Genomic DNA, 14,047 nt, shown 5'->3' on the forward strand with positions numbered 1-14,047 from the left:
TTTACCCTGTCTAAAACAGCCCTCCTCAGATTGACCTGTTTTGAGTGCCTTTTCCTTTAGAAGCTAAAGGCGTAGCCCCGGTAGGAACCCGGGGCCTACCAGAGAGCACACCAACAGACTTTTGCCAATTCTTTCAGGGACATTTGCTTCAAATATGAATTCATCCATTTCACTCTTGTGTCTCCTGAGGCTGGGACGTTATGTACAGATCTCTGCGTATCTGTGCAACCGACCACAGCACATCTTGGGTGCTTAATTTGCTTCATGCTGCTAGCTAGCTATTCCAGGTGTATCCGAGGTTTGCAAAAAGAAGCGAAGTGCTTTGGCAAATATCATATGTATTATGAGTGGTGGGGGGGGGGCATGTAAGAGAGATTCCCATTTCATTGTGATGTTTCTGACTTAGAGGAACCATAACAAATAGCGGGAGTTGTTTTTTTCCAGAGTTTTTGGTTTGGTAGACATGCCAGATACCCAAATTAACGTGAAGAAGCACTACAAAAGTGGAATTTTCATAATATGTCCCCTTAAAGAACAAAGAAGACATGTGGTCAAGGGTGTGGCTACACATGTAGGCCCAACTATTGCTCAGTAATAGTAAGTCCAGACAAATTAATTATCAATAAATTGCACAAGTCTAAAAGCCTGGATGCCAGACGAACTTTGCCCTGCCCACAACATTTGAGGTTGGGAAGTTCGGTCTGGAGTCGCTCCGTTGGGGAGAAATTATGCCCGGCTCGAAATCGACCGGTCCAATCAGATTGTCAGGGCGGGCTTTATACGATGATGGACAGATGATCAACAGTAACGTAATCAACCACGTCATCAAAGTACGCTTGGTACCAACATGCCTGCCATGTAGCGACTCCCCTCGCATAACTACCTGCAGTTTAAAGAGCGGACCATGTTAATAGACGCACCAGATCCCTCGCTTGCGGACCAGTGCAATAAGACACCCGCCGTACATTGACCGGACGCCCGCTGTGCGGCATTTCTCAAAAACTATAGTTTAACACCCCTCGCCAGCGGAACGAGGTCAGGAAGCTGGTCCCATTTACTTTGCTGCAGGTAGTGCGGAACAGGAGTCGCTATGTCACGTTAACGCATAAGACTTGTCTCGTGGTGATTTGTTTGTTTATTGTATTTTAACGTTTGTGTTTGGTTTTATGGATTAAAATATCGTGTACTTAATGTCATTCCAGATTTACAGTATATTTACGGCTACGATGAAGTGAACAATAATACAACAGAGAAACTTTGCGTCATGTTTGGGGAAGGGGGGGGGGGAGAAACATTTACTGTTTCTCTAAAAAATGCTGACCGTGTTGGTAAGATCTCCATGTATCCTTAAATTATTTTTACAACACTGGCAAAAATTCGGACTAGAATTGTGAGTATGACAACGTCAGGCTACAAGTCTAAAGGAACATCAATGAAAATGTTTTAAATGCTATTTTGTAGGTATGAAAGATAGTTCAGGCCAGCTGCATGTGTCTAATGTTGATAATGGCCTTGATTTATTTCAGTACTATGTAGTAATTCAATTTGACATTGATTTAGAGTAACTAGGTCAGATGACATCAGGTGTGTGGGAGGATGCTTTAAGTTGGGGGTGTTTTAAGTTGAAGAGGGATTTTTTGGTTTGTTCTGCCCAGGGTATCTTTATTGGGAAAATTCCATTTTGGTCCTATTCTATAACAACAGACCACCATTATATGAATGAAAATGATGTCAGAACCCAGCCAAAACATAGTTAAACAGGTTCAAAAGGCTGTTGCACACGGTGGACAAGAAAACATCCACATACGCAAAATATTTAACAGCAAGGGAAGAACAAGAGCAGAACATACAAACACTGGACACAAAGTCCTCTTATTGGAGGAACCCACCCTGATTTTACACACCTCAACCCCGACTGTCAGACAAGGGAGGGGCAGTTGCTGTCATTTATAGACATAAAATGTAATCCCATTTTTCAGAATTGTTTCTATACTGTAAATAACTGCAAAAACCCTGCACCCATTTTCATAATATAAAGACCACGCAACCCTTATAGTATTTTTATTGAATAGTTTGCTGACTTTTATCACATTTTGTACCAACATTTTATATAATCCTAGTCTTGGATATTTTTAACATACATTTCTGCTGTTCTACTTTTTTAATTAAGTTTTATTTCAGATAAGAGACACTGTAATTATTTAAGGCAATACATGAACCGACTTACTCAAAAGTAACACTCTTGATCTCAACCTTGGAAATGGTCTTAGTCCTAACAACATTGAAACTAAGGATATCTGTCTGTCTGACCACAAAGCATTTTTATTTAATCTGGTTTTATCCCAACTACCTTTCAACCTTGATGCACCTGTTAACCGCCATGTTTTTATTCCTACGTCTGTTTTTAATAGTCCGATTGTCCAACCTCTTTTAAAGAAACCTTAATCCCTCTGTTCCTAACAATTTTGGGCCGATCTCACAGCGGACAAAAAGATATCCAAATATACACAATATTTTAGCCGATCCAATCACCCCATTTGTACACCACACAACAACATCAACAACATAATTCTACTTTCTGTCTCATAATAATGACTTTTTTATTTTACATCTTTGATCTCACATTTATGGCATTATGATTTTTTTTCTCAGTTATGTGTGTTTCTCTCAAAATCTTGTACAATTTTTATTTTAATCATCTAGGCCGCGTTTATCTTTTATTTATTTTTCCAGTGGGGGAATTGGGCTCCATAGAAAAGGACGAAGAATATTGACCAAAAACGTTGGTGATTTCCGGATTTGCAGTTACTTTAGGCAGGGTCAATTTTCTTTTACTTATATAAGTGTACAAATGATTATTATCTTGTTGCATTATTGAATGAGCAGAAAGATAATTTCTCCATCCTATCACTGGTATGTGAGATGTAACCTTCTAATCTTTGTGTCTGTTCTGTGCAGAGTGACAAGGAGAAGGCTGAAGGGCTTCCTGTTGCTCCATTCATGGACAGAGAAAAGGTCACCAAACCAACAGCTCAGATTGGATTCATCAAGTTTGTCCTCCTCCCCATGTTTGAGACTGTTATGAAGGTCAGTAATCAGGATAAAGTCAGGTTAGATTTATGGCTTTTATGGAAGTTTTCTGGAAGCTGGGGAAAGGAGAACTCAGGCAGTAGCTGATGTCTTATGCAGAACAATTTAATGTAGACTCAATGCATCAAGGAGACCAGAAGGTGGAACAATATACAAAGGCCACCATGAGCAATGGTCAACCACAAGTCTGAAGATGTTTTCCAGAGCATCCCAGTATATCTCCCTCTACTTGCATCACACATTCCGACAGCACATCCATGGATCGCTAGAATTGCTGTCACTCTCTATATTACGTGTAGGTGTGTGCATCCTATTGGATAGTTAAGCCTCAAGTATGCATTCCAAAATTACATTGTGTCCTTACATCTTGCCACTTATGAAATAAAGAGAGGAAGTTGGTGCCTCTCTGTTTAGCTCATCTGAGCTAGATATGAAAGTCCATGAGCGTAGACACTACAATTTACTGTTTGTTGACCCTTTGTCAATAACCTGACCTTGGGTACTGCTTGGAGAGAAGGGAGTATCTGTGGAATGAGAAAGGCCCCACTCTCCCACTGGTCTACAGAAGTAATATACACTATATACATTATATATAGTGGCATATACAGTAATGTGTGATATTGGTAATAAATTCCCCAATAATGGCAACTTTTTGACAGCATCTGTCGGTGGTCCTGAAGATTTGGCTAGAATATTTTGACATTTCTAACTGTCTGAAAGTTCACATTAAAAAATTTGTGAAAAAACATTTCACGGATAGGAGTTATAGATTTTTAATTAGAGCATTTTGTTTGGGACGTTCTCCTGAGGTCTAATCTGTCACTGGCTCTCTCCCACACCTGCAGTTATTAGTGAGTTACACACGCTGAGGGAGGGGCCATTGGGGAAAGGGGGACAGTGATATTTTTATATTAACCACTTCAAAGGCTATCAACACCATAGGTAGTGTAGTTGTTCAAGCAGAGGGTCAGGGACCCAGAGGTGGATAGTTCAAGTACCAGTGAGGTCAGATCTTTAACATTGTTATTTACTTTGTATTTGAGAGGGGAACTGTTGAACTCTTTAAATATCAAAAGTCAATGACATTTAAAGTCAATGTGATTGGATCAGTGGGTTGAGCCGTTGACTAAGTGATCCACTGGTCATGAGTTCAAAACCAACAGAAGCCAAAAGCTCCTTTTGAACAAATATATTAGTGTATGTAGTGATAGCGCCACCTAGTGGTCAGTTTGAAAATGAAGTGTCAGCAATCGTCCCCAAAATTCTGTCACAAGATCAGATCCCTGACCTGAAGAGATGTATGAGTGTGCATGCAGTGTTAGTGCCACCTACTGATCAAGTGTGTCTCTCTCTCTCTCTTTAACCAGCCAGCCTCAGTCTCAGTCTCACGCCGGGTTCACACCGGACGCTGAAGCGGCGCTGAAACACCACGCAGCGCTAATAATATCACCGTTTGACCCGTTGTATAAAAGCATATACTTATTTGTTGCTCCAACATTAACTGCAGCAGCGTCACAACATTTGTCTTTTTTGGTGTTGTCTTTAACTAAAAGGCGTCCGGTGTGAACCGCACAAAGGTTTAATGGGAGGCGCTTGGCTTTTCTGGCGTGGCGCGGCGCTTCAGCATCCCTTCAGCGTCCGGTGTGAACCCGGTGTCAGTCTCTCTCTCTCTCTCTCTCTCTGGGTCTATCTCTCTCTTAAAGCAGTCAGTCTGTCTCTCTTCCCTAACAAAAAAGGTTTGGTCTGTGGATCCGGCCGCTGAAGGCACCCATTCGAAATTTCTCGGCAGGATGAATTTTCTAGTTGTATGTTGCTACAGCTCTAAGTGATGTTTCATAATGATTACGATCAATGTGTGACTTAATAAAATAGGGAAACTAACTTGAACTCTATTCTGAGATAATGTTGAGTTATTTGTTCTCTACTCTACGCACACATGTTTTAATATCTACCGACTGATTGTCATGTTTTAAGCTCAGGGGACTTTGGGTGAATTTGAAAAGCTTCAGGATTTTTCATGGTTGGTTGAGGTTCTGCTTTGGATTATTGTACCTGTTGTAGAAACAGTCTTTCTTGATATCCTGAATAATACTTCAGGATATCAAGATGATGATGCATTACCCTACTGCATGCTGGAGTTACCTCCCTTCACCATATAAATTTACAAAATACGGAATATCTTACAAACAACAACATTTAACAAAAAAAAAATGACATCACAAACATATTGCAGTGATGATACTTACAGTGGTGTGTGTGTGTCTGTGTGTCAGCTGTTTCCACAGATCGAGGAGGCAATGGTGCAGCCACTCAGAGAGTCGAGGGACCGATACGAGGAACTCAAACAGATTGATGATGCCATGAATGAGGTTTGAGGATTTCTATGAGTGTACATATCATCTGCCATTGATGCAGATTGTGGCTCATAAAAATGTATGTTCTTTACAGGTACAGAAAAAAAAAAGTGAGAACTTGACCATGGGAGGGAAGAAGAAGTAAACATTTTTGAAAGGGTAGGAAAGAACTCTTGCCGTACTTCCTCCATCCATCTATCCATCAATCGAAATACGCATTCATCTTTCTTGGACCATAGATGGATGCTTAGTTGGATTCACCTACCCAGCCTACTATCTCCCTATATCCCACCTATCAATCAATCCACTTCACTTCCTCATGATGTCACATAGTTTTGTCAGTGTTGGGATCAGAGAGGCTAACTTAAAGGAACACGTTATGGGGAGATTTCTTGATGAATTCACTCTGTGTTTCAGAACCAGTAAGACTAGAGCAAGGGAATGAAGCAATGGGATATAAAGTGAAGTCATCAGACGCATTGGTTCATTATGGCCCATCACTCTGTTGTGTCCTGTCCTCACTTGAGCCAGCTGAAGGGCAGTGGACAACCAGGTCGTAATCTGGGATAATTGGGTAGACCTCAATGAGTCACAGTAAAACTGAATTGAGTGGATCAGTGGGAGCAGCTCTTAGACAGCGTTACAAGCTAGTGATGAACTTAAGTGCAAGATGGACAATCTAAAGCCTTTTTCAGGGGGTCAACATTTGTACAGCACAGACTACTTAAGTGAAAAATATTTAGATATTTTATTATTTAAAGGACTTGTTTTGTAAAGATTTTGAAGGTTATGTGTTCTTTGCTACAAAAAATAAAGGTGTTACTTTAATTACAAACTCGTGTCTGAACCGTTGATGTTGCTAGTTATTAGGGCCCGAACACCGAACTGTAGGAGAGGGTGGGAGGCCCTATTGAAATTGTAAGGATTATTATAAGGGCCCGAGCACTGAACAGTAGGAGACAGTTGGAGGCCCTATTGTAGTTGTAAGGATTATTATTTGGGCCCCAGCACCGAACGGTGGGAGGCCCTTTTGAAATTGTAAGGATTATTCTAATTGTTATTAGGGCCTGAGCATGGAACGATGGGAGACTCTATTGGAAAAAGAAAGGATTATTAATATTATTTCTTATTTTTTTCGGCAAAAGAAGGGGCTTTTTGAGGGCTTTAACGTGCTCAAAAATTGGAATGTGGTGAAAATGTACGTTTTCTGGAGTATTTGGAAATGGATGTGGCAAAATGGCTCAACAGCGTCACCTACAACGCAGCCCCTAGGTTTCCCCTCGATGATGTTTTTGTGAAACTCTGAAACCTTTTCAAGGTTTCCTTCCTTCTTAGTCAAAGTGTTTTACCAACAGTCAAACCTGAAACACGTGTTTCATTACCTCCCACTGCATGAACAGAAGAGTTTGTGTCACTAAGTGTTGCAGGAAATTTTGGGAGAATTTTAGGTTAACGGCTGTCCACAGGAATCTAAAGGCAGCACAGAAAACAGTCAGGAATTGACGTGGGGCACTAGTTTCTGGCAGTTTAACAAGCCTGGGAATGATGGGAGGTGACTCCCCTGCTCCTAATCCTAGGGGAGGCTTTCAAATGCAGAGGACAATGATCTGAGTTTTACAATTACATTCAGGATAGTTTCTCTCAGTGCAGATAACACCTTTTTTATTAAAGGTACCAACTAAACTATCTGGTGTAAGTACATCAGGCTTTAAATAAATATAAAACCTGAAATTGTTTTCCATAAGTAAGTAAGTGTTAGGATTTGTTGTTCGGTTGGACCCCAAAGCAGACACTGACTGGTAGTTGAGAATAAAAAGAGTTTATTGGTAGGAAATCACAGATGCAGGCTGGGGCGGCAGGGCTCGGATATCCAAGACGAAACAAGGATGAATGGTAAATGGTTTTGTATTTACAGTTGCAATCAGAAATATTCAACCCCCCAAAGATTTTAAGGATTTATCAATTAAAGTAGACAGAATCTTGTTCTTTGATCAAGATTCTGCTTCGGATGCCTTCTTTATGAGTTGAGTGATACAGAAAATCAACACGGAAAATGCATGATGTAGTATTTGTGTGAAGCAGTATATTTTGTTAAGATAGCCATGTCACAATTATTCAACCCCTATATAATATTGTTGTTTTTAAAGCTGTCTGACAGTTTTTTTTGTCCTAAAGTTGAGTTGAAACATTATTAAGCCTTTGGGAACTCTATACTGATCCTTCATTTGCTTCAGCTGTGATGCATATATAAACCCCACCCATGAAGGTATTCAAGGTGAGCTGCAATCATGGGAAAGACAAAGGAGCTTACACAAAAGCTGAGATAGGGTAGAAGAAGAATTCCCCAAAAAATGATATTCCAAGAGACACAATTGGTAACATTATAAGGAAGTTTACAACTGATGGAGCAGCTTCAAACATGCCTGGCCGTGGAAGAAAGCCCAGCATTTCATCAAGGACCCTCAGCAACTTAGTCAGAACAACTCAGATAAACCCCTGTGTGACTACAAGACACCTACAGGAAGACCTGATGAAGGCTGGTACAAGTGCTGCAGTGGCAACTATAAGACATGCACTGAATAATAAAAGACTTAATGGCCGGCTCCAAGACGCACTCAGCTCTTGACCACAAGCAACATCAAAAGTCAACTAGAATATGCCAGGAGGAATTTGGATAAGCCTACAGGGTTTTGGGTGACAGTTCTATGGACTGATGAAACCAAACTGGAACTGTTTGGACGTATGGACCAGCGGTATGTCTGGCGTGTGAAAGGACAGGCTTATGACCAGAAGAATACCATCCCCACAGTCCAGCATGGAGGTTGGTCAAAGATGATGTTGGGCTGTTTTTCTGCGGCAGGAACTAGCAATCTTTATTGTGTACATGGCATCATGGATTCACAGAAATACCAGGCCATTTTAAAGAGGAATGTGATTCCTTCTGTTGACAAATTAAACCTTGGTGATCATTGGACTTTCCAGCAAGACAATGATTGAAAGCAAAATCTCCAAGTCCACCAAAGCTTGGTTGAGAAAAACATCCTGGAACGTCCTGGAGTTGCATTCACAGTCACCAGATTCAAATTTGATTGAAAATCTTTGGTGGGATTTAAGAAGGCAGTTGCAGCATGGAAGCCATCAAACATCACTGATCTAGAGGCTTTTGCACTTGAAACATTTTTTTTAGAAGTTATAAAAGCTAGAGGATGCGCCACAAAGTCCTGAAGCTGGGGGTTGAATAATACTGCACATGCACATGTGTTGAAAGAGTTACATTTTTCATTTGAACTTCAAAGTTAAGTCAACTTCTGTTGTCAAAATAACTAAATTACGCATCAATAAATATCTTTTGTTGTTTGATGAGGTTTTTTTGTCATTTATTGTCATTATCTGTCATCCACATCACTATAATGTCTATTGAGGTGAGGGGGTTGAATATTTCTGATTGCAACTGTATATAGTGCTTTTCTAGTCCAGATGACCACTCAAAGCGCTTTAAAGTACAGTTTGACATTCACCCATTCACACACACATTCATACAATGCATCTATTTGCAGCTCTTTGTTATTCTATGAGGGGCCATTCAGGGCTTAGCATCTTGCCCAAGGACACTTCGGCACATAGATGGGTCAGACTGAGGATCGAACTGCCGACCTTCAGGTTGGAGGACTACCACTCTACCCCTCAGCCACACAGCCGCCCGAATGATTTAAGCACAGCGATAAGGCATATTGAAAGTCTAGGAGTAAGAAGGAGAATACACGAAAAGGCTTTTATTGTGAGAATGATGAGGTTAATTGTGAGCAGGTGTAGAGCAGGAACCAGCCATGCCCCCTTCCAAACACACAACCTGCAAAGGAAGAACATAAAAGGAGAGGGAGAGAGAAAGAACAACAAACAGCTAACAGAATCATCACAAGTAAGTGTGCTTTAATGAATTATATTGTATACAATGAGCAAAGGTCAAGGCTATAAAATTTGTTTCAAACAGTGCACTTTATTTCAATTTTTTTTTTAATTATTATCCAAAACAATGGGACTCAGTAATTCTGTTTACCTGGACAGGAGTGACAACCGACCTCTTCAATCTTAATTACCCATGAACACTATCCTAAATCCCCACCTAGTAGGGCAGATAACAGCAATTTTTCACTGAAATTGTGCTAAATGTGATACAAGCACCAAATTTGACATGGTGGTTCTCAAGGGTCAACTTAACAAATCTGCCTGACGTGCCATTAAAAAATCCAAGATGGCGGCCATTTTTCAGGTGGACGCCAAATGCGTCTGCCGAAAATTGTTTCGCTCATAGAAATGGATGTACTTGATGGATTTCAATGATCTTGGTGTCGATTTGTATGTTTTCCTGCATGCTGATACAATTTTTTCGACCATGGCACACAGGTGGCAATTACTGCTGTGAAACTCAGCATGGGGTTCAATTTCAGCTAAGGAGGAGTGCATCTCATACTTAGTGTCCCAAATGTCACTTAATCTACCCTATGAACCTGTTAAGCATAAAAGGATAAACCCTCAGCCCTGGTCATCAGAATGGCACCATATTCACATGTCCATGGCAAACTAAGCTGTTGAAATTCCCTCATAATTGGAACTTCAATGTCTTATTGTTTTTTATTAAACTTTCTCTGTATTCCATTAAAACACTCAACACTTTTATCGAAAGCGACAAGAAGTGCATTTCTATCTTTGTCCGTTTTTACAAGGTATTTAAATAAATATAATTAAATATATATAAATATATAATGTTATAAAAACATGTACTTTTCTTTTCTCTCTTATCAGATCATAATGCATCTCTAACCAATCTGTAAGAAGTCCTTCAATAACTTTGTAAACATCTCCACAAGGCCCATCATGTCAACAATTTATCTGAAAGAAAAATTCTGTTAAACCTCTCTTCAGGCCGGGTCAATATAAGAAAATGCCCGTACCCGGTGAGTGGGTGCGGGCCAACAGTTTAAAGGTGGCAAAGTGGAGAGAATCTCTGAGGCAGCTCCATGGCCTAAAAGTACTTAGACCATCTCCAGATGTCAGCACTGCTGTTTTCCTTCTCGAGGAGGACAGCAGTGTTGTTCCAAATGAGGAAACTGAGGTGAGACTCTTTGTCTGTGCACTTGTACATGTCGTTTTCCTGTTTGTCTGTCTGTCTCTCTTTCTTTTTTGTATGTGTGTTTTTAATTAATTAGGGGCCGAGCACCGAACAGTGGGAGGCCCTATTGAAATTGTAAGGATTATTAGGGCCTAGCACCGAATGGTGGGAGGCCCTATTGAAATTGTAACAATTTACAATTTCAGTTGCAATGGGGAAAAACGCAACAGGAAGCCCGCCACTTTGATTTAGTGGCCATTTTGCCGTTTTCTAAATTGTTTCTTTGAAGTATTTAGGAGAGGAGATGTGACCCGGCCCGGAGGAAGCCCGGGGCCCCCGTCTGGAGCTAGCCAGACGGAGGGCTCGATGGCGAGCGCCTGGTGGCCGGGTTTGCCACGGAGCCCGGTCGGGCATAGCCCGAACAAACTACGTGGCACCCCCCCTCTCTTCATCCCATGGGCCCACCACCTGTGGGAAGACCTGTTGGGGTCGGGTGCGCAGCCACATGGGTGGCAGCGAAGGTCAGGGGTCTCGACGGACCAGACCCGGGCGGCAGAAGCTGGCTCTGGGGACGTGGAACGTCACCTCGCTGTGGGGAAAGGAACCGGAGCTTGTGAGGGAGGTGGAGCGCTATCAGTTAGATCTGGTGGGGCTTACATCCACGCACAGTCTCAGCTCTGGTACCGTACTCCTGGATAAGGGTTGGACTCTATTCTTCTCCGGAGTTGCCGAGGGCGTGAGGCGCCGGGCGGGTGTGGGGATACTCATAAATCCCCGGCTGAGCGCCGCGGTGTTGGAGTTTACCCCGGTAGACGAGAGCGTCGCCTCCCTGCGCCTAAGGGTTGTAGGGGGGAAAACTCTGACTGTTGTTTTTGCGTATGCACCAAACAGCAGCTCAGAGTACTCGGCCTTCTTGGAGACCCTGAATGGAGTCCTGTATGGGGCTCCAGTAGGGGACTCCGTAGTTCTGCTGGGTGACTTCAACGCCCACGTGGGCAACGATGGAGACACCTGGAGAGGCGTGGTGGGGAGGAACGGCCTCCCTGATCTAAACCCGAGAGGTCGTTTGTTATTGGACTTCTGTGCTAGTCATGGATTATCCATAACAAACACCATGTTCGAACAAAAGGGGGCTCATAAGTGTACCTAGTACCAGAGTACCCTAGGCCGAAGATCAATGATTGATTTTGTGATTGTGTCATCTGATCTGAGGCCGCATGTTTTGGACGCTCGGGTAAAGAGAGGGGCGGAACTGTCCACCGACCACCATCTGGTTGTGAGTTGGATCAGGGAATGGGGGAAATTTCCGGATAGACCTGGTAAGCCCAAACGAGTAGTGCGGATGAACTGGGAACGTCTGGAGGAGGCCCCCGTCCTAGGTATCTTCAACTCACACCTCCGGCGGAGTTTTTCTGGCATTCCTGTGGAGGTTGGGGGCATTGAGCCAGAGTGGGCGGTGTTCAAAGCCTCCATTGCTGAAGCTGCGGTGGCTAGCTGTGGCCTCAGGGTCTTAGGCTCCTCAAGGGGCGGTAACCCTCGGACACCGTGGTGGACACCGGTGGTCAGGGAAGCCGTCCGATTGAAGAAGGAGGCCTTCCGGGATATGATATCCTGGAGGACTCCGAACTCGGTCGCAGGGTACCGACAGGCCCGAAGGGCTGCAGCTGCTGCCGTGTCGGAGGCTAAGCAGCGGGTGTGGGAGAAGTTCAGAGAGGCCATGGAGAAGGACTTTCGGTCGGCACCAAAGTGTTTCTGGAAGACTATCCGGCACCTCAGGAGGGGGAAACGGGGAACCATCCAAGCTGTGTACAGTAAGGATGGGACTCTGGTGACCTCAACTGAGGAGGTCGTCGGACGTTGGAAGGAACACTTTGAGGAACTCCTGAATCCGAATAACACGCCCTCTATGTTGGAGGCAGAGCTCGAGGTTGATGGTGTTTCGTCGTCAATTTCCCTGGTGGAGGTCACTGAGGTAGTCAAACATCTCCGCAGTGGCAAAGCCCCAGGGATTGATGAGATCCAGCCAGAAATGCTAAAGGCTCTGGGTGTTGAGGGGCTGTCATGGTTGACACGCCTATTCAACATCGTGTGGGAGTCGGGTACAGTGCCAAAGGAGTGGCAAACCGGGGTGGTGGTTCCCCTGTTCAAAAAGGGGGACCAGAGAGTGTGTACCAATTACCGGGGTATCACACTTCTCAGCCTCCCTGGTAAAGTCTACTCCAAGGTGCTGGAAAGGAGGGTTGGGCCGATCGTCGAACCTCCGATTGAAGAGGAACAATGCGGTTTTCGCCCCGGACGTGGAACTACGGACCAACTCTTCACTCTCGCAAGGATCCTGGAGGAGGCCTGGGAGTATGCCCATCTGGTCCACTTGTGTTTTGTGGATCTGGAGAAGGCGTATGACCGGGTCCCCCGGGAGAAACTGTGGGAGGTGCTGCGGGAGTATGGGGTAAGGGGGTCTCTCCTCAGGGCCATCCAATCTCTGCACTCCCAAAGCGAGAGCTGTGTTCGGGTCCTCGGCAGCCAGTCAGATTTGTTCTCAGTGGGTGCTGGTCTCCGCCAGGGCTGCGCCTTGTCACCAATCCTGTTTGTGATATACATGGACAGGATATCAAGGCGTAGTCGTGGTGGGGAGGGGTTGCAGTTCGGTGGTCTGAGGATCTCGTCACTGCTTTTTGCGGATGATGTGGTCCTCATTGGATCATCGGCTTGTGACCTTCAGCACTCACTGGATCGGCTGGCGGCCGAGTGTGAAGCAGCTGGGATGAGGATCAGCACCACTAAATCTGAGGCCATGACTCTTAGCAGGAAACCGATGGATTGCTTACTCCGGGTAGGAAATTAGTCCTTAGCCCAAGTGAAGGAGTTTAAGTACCTCGGGGTCTTGTTCGCGAGTGAGGGTACTATGGAGCGTGAGATTGGCCGGAGAATCGGAGCAGCGGGGGCGGTATTGCGTTCGCTTTACCGCACCGTTGTAACGAAAAGAGAGCTGAGCCGCAAGGCAAAGCTCTCGATCTACCGGTCGATCTTCGTTCCTATCCTCACCTATAGTCATGAGGGCTGGGTGATGACCGAAAGGACGAGATCGCGGGTACAAGCGGCCGAGATGAGTTTTCTCAGAAGGGTGGCTGGCGTCTCCCTTAGGGATAGGGTGAGAAGCTCAGTCATCCGTGAGGAACTCGGATTAGAGCCGCTGCTCCTTTACTTAGAAAGGAGTCAGCTGAGGTGGTTCAGGCATCTGGTAAGGATGCCCACTGGGCGCCTCCCTTGGGAGGTTTTTCAGGCACGTCCAGTGGGGAGTAGACCTCGGGGAAGACCCAGGACTAGGTGGAGAGATTATATCTCAACACTGGCCTGGGAACGCCTCGGGATCCCCCCGTCAGAGCTGGTCAATGTGGCCCGGGAAAGGGAAGTCTGGGGCCCCCTGCTTGAGCTGCTCCCCCCGCGACCCGACCCCGGATAAGCGGATGACGATGAGTGAGATGATGAGTGA

The 14,047-nt window shown here is 44.3% G+C and overlaps 1 protein-coding gene across 6 annotated transcripts in view; it reads left to right on the forward strand.

Moving 5' to 3' along the window:
* The window catches only part of pde9aa (phosphodiesterase 9aa), a 108,497-nt gene extending 102,218 nt beyond the window's left edge, over positions 1-6,279 (forward strand). For all 6 annotated transcript variants that reach the window (XM_062402445.1, XM_062402443.1, XM_062402446.1 and 3 more), the window contains 3 exons: positions 2,959-3,087; positions 5,364-5,459; positions 5,539-6,279. In XM_062402445.1, coding sequence (XP_062258429.1) covers positions 2,959-3,087; positions 5,364-5,459; positions 5,539-5,589 — 276 coding nt within the window. In that variant the 3' untranslated portion in view covers positions 5,590-6,279. The remainder of the gene's footprint in view (positions 1-2,958; positions 3,088-5,363; positions 5,460-5,538) is intronic.
* The last annotated feature ends 7,768 nt before the right edge of the window (positions 6,280-14,047 follow it).

The sequence above is a fragment of the Platichthys flesus genome, chromosome 13, assembly GCF_949316205.1.
Source record: "Platichthys flesus chromosome 13, fPlaFle2.1, whole genome shotgun sequence".
Lineage (NCBI taxonomy): Eukaryota > Metazoa > Chordata > Actinopteri > Pleuronectiformes > Pleuronectidae > Platichthys > Platichthys flesus.